This window comes from Colobus angolensis, unplaced genomic scaffold (genome assembly GCF_000951035.1).
Source record: "Colobus angolensis palliatus isolate OR3802 unplaced genomic scaffold, Cang.pa_1.0 Scaffold159, whole genome shotgun sequence".
Taxonomy (NCBI): Eukaryota; Metazoa; Chordata; class Mammalia; order Primates; family Cercopithecidae; genus Colobus; species Colobus angolensis.
The window spans coordinates 6,274,903-6,282,379 of record NW_012114699.1 but is presented as its reverse complement, the minus strand read 5'-3'; the positions used below and the strand labels follow the sequence as shown (position 1 = coordinate 6,282,379).

General features: G+C 51.1%; 1 protein-coding gene across 1 annotated transcript in view; it reads right to left on the bottom strand.

Annotated features, from left to right (window-relative positions):
- The window catches only part of SASH3 (SAM and SH3 domain containing 3), a 15,300-nt gene extending 8,070 nt beyond the window's left edge, over window positions 1–7,230 (bottom strand). Inside the window, exon 1 of the mRNA XM_011936989.1 lies at window positions 6,976–7,230. Coding sequence (XP_011792379.1) covers window positions 6,976–7,032 — 57 coding nt within the window. The 5' untranslated portion in view covers window positions 7,033–7,230. The remainder of the gene's footprint in view (window positions 1–6,975) is intronic.
- Between the last annotated feature and the right edge of the window lie 247 nt (window positions 7,231–7,477).

Below are 7,477 nucleotides of genomic sequence, written 5' to 3'. Positions count from 1 at the left end.
TGCCTCCTGGGTTCAAGCAATTCTCCTGCCTCAGCCTCCCAAGTAGCTGGGATTACAGGCATGAGCCACCATGCCCGGCTAATTTATTTTTATTTATTTTTATTTTTAGTAGAGACGGGGTTTCATCATGTTGCACAGGCTGGTCTTGAACTCCTGACCTCAGGTGATCCACCTGCCTCGGCCTCCCAAAGTGCTGGGATTGCAGGTGTGAGCCACTGCGCCTGGCTGAGCTTTCTTAAATGTATATGCAAGCACATGCAAGGTAGCAGCCAGAAACCAGGGCAAGGCAGGCAAGGGGGACAGGCCCTCGACACAAGAAGTTAAGGCTGAGCCTATATCAAGATCAACAGTCGAGCCCAGAAGATACACACAGGAACCAGGGTTCACAGATGGCCAGACAGATAGAGTGGGATAGACTGCAGACACCCGAGATAAGGGCTTGAGGAACTGAAGCCCCAAACCCACACAATGTTGAAGGTTTCACATCCTCTTTCCTACTAAAGGGGTTGTGTGTGTCCAGTGACAAACTCCCAGGGCAGGGGCAATATCACCTGCCCCCCACCAACACACACACAAATAATTGGCCCCAACTTCTGGGGACTGCAGTGTGGCAGCTTAGCACTCTTGATGGGTCTTAACCAAAGCCAAGTCAGCAATTGGGGGTCAGGGGTCACACATTCCTAAAAGTCACAGCGGGGTAGTTGATGAGAAACTAGGTCAGTGGTCAGGCCAAGCAGACGCTAGCACGACTGGGGCCTGATGGGTGGGGTGCCTGCAGCCTCAGTCAGAAAGCCTCTTCTGTGTTGCCCTGGGGAGCTGAAAAGGGGGCCATAGGTGGGTGTGGGGGGGAAGCATGACCACAGGGTGACCACTCTGGTTCACCTGCATCTCCTCCATCTTCCTTTCTTGGTTGTCCCCTCCCACTATTCTTTCCTCTTTTTCTCCCTTTCTTTCCCCTTCTCTCCTCCACCTTCCATTTATTTCCTCCTCTTGTATGGCTAGGATGCAGCTGCCAGGATAACTTCCTCCTCTTAGTATGGAAAAGAGGGAACGGAGAGAGGGTGGGCATCGGGCTGGCCTGGGCCCAAGGAGGGCAGGCTAGGCTGCTATTTATAGGCTGATGGAGCCTATTGTGGCCTTCTCTCCACCAACCCTCAGCCTGATCTGCAGACCAGGAGGTTAAGAGTCGCCCCCAAAACCCTAGGGACTGGTGAGGCTGGAAAGCAAGTAGGAGGGCAGGCATGGGGCCGGAAGTTGGCTTTGTTGGGGAAGAGTAAACTCACCGCCTGCCTGCCCTCTAATTGCTGCTCTTTCCCAAGGCCTTTTCCTGTCATTAATCTGCAGTCTGGGGGCTGGGAGGAGAAGCCCTTGGCTCCTAGGCCCTTGTGCGAGGGTCCCTCTGTCTCAGTTTTAGTCCAAAGCGGGAGGAGATAATCACAAAGGACTATAGAGACGGTGCTGGGTCTTGGGCCCACTTGAACACTCTCAGCCCAGGGAGATGGAAAGGACAAACACATGTTCTTTGGGTGATAGAGTTTCAGGGCCCGCCAGGGTGGCATTTTGCCAAGTCTACCTCCAACCTCAGGGACAGCCCCAAATATCTTGACTGCCTTTCAGGGAGAGGTGACCCCCACTCAGGGTTGAGTTGAAATTCTTGAGCCTGGCTGGCTTTTCTGCTGGCTTTCCTTTGGAGTGAGGACTTCCTGGGAGTCATGCCTGACGGAGGAGGTGGTACCATACACTGTTGGCCCCCTTTTCACTTCATGGCTCAGGGGAATGTGTGGGCCTCTTGGAAAGAGCTGCATTTCAAATGTATATTACATTTGAAATATACTAAATATATTGTTGAGTATATATGTGTTGTATTGTATATTACATTTGAAATATGTATTATTGAGTATATATGTATTGTATATTACATTTGAAATATATATTTAAATATATATTGTTGAGTATATATATGTGTTGTATTATATATTACACTTGAAATATATATTGTGTATATATATGTGTTGTATTTTATATTACATTTGAAATATATTGTTGAGTATATATGTATTGTATTGCATATTACATTTGAAATATATATTTAGTATGTTTCAAATATATATTAAAATATATACTGTTGAGTATACTCAGCAATATGTATTTAGTATATTTCAAACGTAATATACAACACATTTGAAATGTAGGGCCACCAAAGAGTATATATACACCATATGATTCCCCCTGTATAATTATAGTTCAAAGCCTGGCAGAACTCACCTATGCTGTTGTAAGTCAGGATAGTGATTACTGTGGGAGAAAGGGGGCATGTAGTGACTGGCAGGGGCATGAGGGAAGCTTTCTCAGAAGTTCAACTCTGGGATGTGTGACCTCCAGCAAGTTATCGAACCTCTCTGAAGCCCACTTCACATCAGGGCAAGTGTTCCCATCTTGGTTCTGCCACTGACTGTGTAAACTGGGTATGTTTCTTAACTTCTCTAGGTTTCTGTTTCCTCATTGGTGGAATGAAGACAAAAGCACTGACTTCATCTGGCCTTTGTGAGGATGAAATAAGCGAGTACGCATACAGTGCTTGGAACATTGTCTGACACAGTAGTCCCTTGTGGAATGTCGGTTTATGCTTACTCTTTCCTACAACCTACCTCCAGCCTCTTACCCTGGGCATTTCCCCACCCGGAATACTCTGCCCTTCTCTCTGTCACCTGTAGTTTCTCCCCCTTCCAATGTAAGTGGAAAACCCGCAAATGCCCATCATCTGTAGAATGGATAAATTAATTGTGGCAGAGTCACACAAAAGAATAGTACCCAGGACGGAGATAGAAAGGATCCCAACAGTATGGATGAGTGTCACAAACATATGGTTGAGTAAAGGGGCTGGCCACCAAAGAGTATATATACATGATATGGTTCCCCCTGTAAGTTCAAAGCCTGGCAGAGCTCACCTGTGCTGTTGGAAGTCAGGATAGCAGTTGCCCTGGGGGAAAGGGGGCATGTAGTAACTGGCAGGGGAATGAGGGAAGCTTCTAGACTTCTGAGAGTGTTGTTTCTTGATCTAACTGCTGTCTACATGGGGATGTTCACATTACAGAAACTCATTCGGTGGAGCAATTATGATTTATCCACTTCTCTGTATGGATATTATACTTCTATAGAAAGATTTTTCAATTCCAGCTTAAAAGGCAGCATCCATGCAGAAACCATGCCCTGATCAATCTCTCAGAGGTCCACACCACCCCAGCCAGCATCCTCTTCCCTCACTTCCTGAGCAAACTTGGCTTTCCCCAGTGGTCTCCTGAGCCACTCCCCCTGCTCCTTCAGGGTACTAGGCATATACTGAGCACCCTGTGAGCTCTAGGCCCCTCCTCTGTGTGTGTGAGAATCCAGCAATGAGGGGCTAAACACCTCCCGCATGCCCGGCATCCTGCCAAGCACTTCATGTGTGCCAGCTCACTCCAGCCTCATTGCAGCTCTGCATCATATTCACACCTCAAAGCAGAGGAGACCAAGATGCGAAATGAAGTGCCCTAGGCAGGGTGGCGCAGCTGGTCTCAGGAAGAGCAAGCATCCAAACCCAAGTCTGTGACTCTGGAAGCCCAAGTATGTTGCTGTGCTCGTGCTACCTCAGAGGTCATGCTGTTGCTCCGCCCCACCAGTGTAGAAGTTAGCAGTGGATTGAGTATAGTGGTGATGGCATGCAGGTGGTTTTTGAACAGAGCTCCAAGGAAAGCAGGTAGGAGTGCAGAGGGGGAAGGGCTCAGGTGGGGCTTCGTAGAGGAGGTGCATTTGAGCTGGGCCATGCAGGGGAGGCAGGATTTCTCCAGGTGGAGCTCGGAAGGGTTTGAACAAGAATGAAAGTTTGAGACGTTGAGAGCATGGTGATGGGATGGTGGGTGGTGGAGTAGAAAAGGCTGTGGAAGGCTCTTGCCAGCCAGGCCAAGCACATGTATCCTGTGGGCAGTAAGGAGCCACTGAAAATACACAGTGCATGCTGGCGGGGTGGTGGTGGGGGGGGTGGTGGTGTTATACTGGAGGTATGCTGTAGGAAGGGAGAAAGTGGGGATGTCGTAGAGTAGGAACATCCTTAGGGGAAGCAAGTCCAGGAAAAATCCCTCTCCACTGCCTATACCCCAACACTGGCCTTTGGGTGAAATCAGATCAAAGGGCTCGCAGAGCAAAAACTTGAAGGAAGTGAAAGTCTCCAAAGGGCAGCTAAGAGGTCTGTCTCCCAACCCTGGGGCCTCTCCAATCCTTCATGATCCATGGGAGGCGCCATGTCCTAGCCCTACCCTTCTAGAGGGCCCGCACCCTCCTCTGCTCTGCTGGCTGGAAGGTCACTCATTCCACAACTATCTGAGTCTGCCCCACAGAGCTCTCCTGCTGATAGGTTGAATCTTTTATGCTCATCATACTCTTCCAGCGCCTTTGAGATCAACAGGGGGACAAGAGAGTGGAGAAAGAAGGGGTCAAGACTCTGGAGTCAGACAAATCTTGGCTTGGATCCCTGCTCGGCAGCTTCCCAGCTGTGTGACCTTCATCAAGTTGCTTCACCTCTGTGAGCCTCAGGTGTCAAATAGGGATAATGACAATATCTGCCCCTACCTCACCAGGTTGTCGTGGGGAGTGAACAAACTTAGAGATGCACAGCACCATACCTGGCATCCGATGAGCCCTCACTCTGTGGTGGCTCTTGGTACTATTAAGTCTTCTGTTCTCTGTGCCAGCACTGGGGGCATGGCTCGTTCTTCTTCACAGTGTCTCCCTATCCCCACCCATGCCTACAGCAGGCACCCCCTTGTGTGCACGTGCACACATGCGACAGGGTACTCTCACATCTATTCTTTTGGGTGATCTGTACAGCCTCTTGAGGGGGGCAGATTAGGAGTTATCCCCCTTTTCAGAGGTGAGGAAACTGAGGCCCAAAGAAAGTCAATGAGCTGTCCAAGGTCCTGGTAGGATTCCAGCTCCGCTTTCTTGCCCCTGTCTGGCACATTCTCCATTGGCAGCCCCAAGAGGAGAAGCAGGGGCAGGAGAGAGAGGCCTCTCTTGCCTTTGTGCTTTCCTCTCCACCACATCATCTCAGCCTCTGAGAGGAAGGGACTAGCAGTGATGGAGCCAGCCCACTGCCTCTGGGCCTGGGGAAGATGCTCTGTACCTTCTGGAAGCTTGGGTTTTTGGGAGGCATTTCCACAGTTTGGGGCTAGCAGAGTGTGTGGAGGTAAGCTCATTCCAGCTCTGGAGGTTGGCACCAGCTCTGGCAGAGTTTGAGGTGGGGTTTGCCTGGACTACCCTCCCCAAAAGGACACCTTAAAGGACATGGGCCTCAGAGAGCCCCATGGGCCTTGCTTCTCCTGGGAGAGACCTGGGGAAATCCCAGGGACCCACCTGCCTGCTGAACACAGAATCTGGGTAATTGAAGCTGGGAAAGAAAAAGGGGACTTCTGGCTTTGTGTGCCCCTAGGTACGTCCTCCTGATGTGGCACAGGGTCCCAGTGTCAAAGTGTAAGCTCTTTCTCACACTTTCCTCCAGCTCACCGCCCCTGTGGTGTGGTTTGAGGCCTAGCAGTGTCTATAGAGCAGTCTCTGTTTCCCACCCCCACCAGTCAGAGAGCAAGGGGAAGTGACCCTGCTCGCTTAGGAGTGGCAACCAATGGCAGGCCTGCTGGGCCTAGTGCTGTGCAGGGTTTGGACAGGGATGACAGAGCCCGTGTGAAGATTCATGAACCTCCCCCCTCCCCCGCCCACCACCACTGCAACCTTAGAGAAGCAGCTGGGGTGGGGAGAATACAGCCGGAAGTGGCAGCCACCCCAGGACCTGAGAGCTGGGGCAGGATGCACACCCCAGTGCCCTGAGTCTCAGTCTTTCAGCTGCCTTGGCCTCCATCTCTGAGCTGCTCCCCTGACAAAGGGGATCCACCATAGGGCACCTGGGCTGAGCTCCAGGGAAAACTGGCAGGGGACAGCCTGGGCCTCTTGGACCTAGTTCAGGCCTGCTTTGGGACTGTCCTAGCATCCCACTGGATGTGTAGGATATACTTGCTGACTGTCTGGGAGAATTCTTCAATCGAATTAAAGAATTAGGTCTAGAAATCCTCAAATCCAAACAAAGAAATCTGGAAATCTTCAAATTCAACCACAAAATCCTAGATCTGGCAGAGTCTTCAAGGAATCTTCCAGTCTAGTCTCTGTCCCAGGAGGATGAACACCTCAGCCATCCATGACAGCTGTTTTTCCTCCTGGCCCTTAAAATCCCCCCTCCTCAGCCTTCACTCCTACTCACCACCTCAACTTCATTTCTCATTCCCCACCCAGGAAGAACCTGTATGCCCCCTGCATTCCACTGCACTTCCGGACGCCTTTTCCCCCAAGACTGGAATGGCCTCAGGCCCCATCTCCAGGTTGGCTCCATCTCTGGTGGGGCCTGGGAGCTACCACAGAGCTGAGCCAAGTGGGCAGGATCTGGGCCATGGCCAAAGTGGAGGAGGGGGTAGCGGTCCTGTGAGCATCATGGCTCCAAGCTGGGCAGCCCAGCGGGGCCCTTTGAGTGAGATGGCTCCTGAGAGGCCGTGGCCGGGGCAGAAGTGGTGGCAGGACCAGCGTAGAGGGGAGAGAATTAAGTACAGGCTTAGGGTTCAGGTTGAGCATTGTATTTTGTCATTCTCCAATTCTAGTCTAAGATTCTGGCCCATAATTTTAGATCTTTTTTCCGATCCTTCTAGGGTTGAATTGCATGACTCTAGACTTCTAAGGATCTATTCTGTAACTCTTTTGCTCCAGAATTTTAAACATCTCTTCTGTACTTCTGTTACTCTTGTAACCTTTGGGTCCCTGTCCCGTTGCCCTCTAGGTGAGTGGCCCTCACCTACAGACTCAACATATGGCCTTTGGCTCTTCCCACTTCCAACAGTCTTGGAGGGGATGGGTCGAGAAAGCAGAGCAAAGGAAGATGTGAGTTCCCAAAATGCTCCTCACCTTTTTCTTCTGAGTGGGCTCCTTCTCACTGGCATTGGAGGGCTTGCGGCGCAGCATGGTCCTCCACCCTGGGAGACTCCGTCCCTGCTCTCCTAGGTGTCAAGATGCAGAGGCCTCTTGCTCAGCCTTGCCAGTACTGCCTGGGGACACGGCATGAACCGAGCCTTCAGCTGCCACTCTGACTGCTGCAGTGGCAGCTTGGGGGTGCGGGCCATGGACACCCGGCGGCAGCAGCATACAGGAAGCCCTGACACGTGACCTACTCTTACAGCAATCGCAGCCCCTGCCGGCCCCTAGGGAGGAAGGAAGTCCAAGCTTCAGTCTCCAGAGATTCTGATGCAGACGGCTCTTGGGTTGAACAGTCAGAGAAAGTCCCTACCTTGTTGTCTCATGTCAATCATCATCAGTCCTTCTGCTCCATCTTCCCAGAGGTGGACAATCAACTCAACATTATATGGCGTACCCAAGCCCTTTATCTCACTGACCAGAATCCAGAAACCAG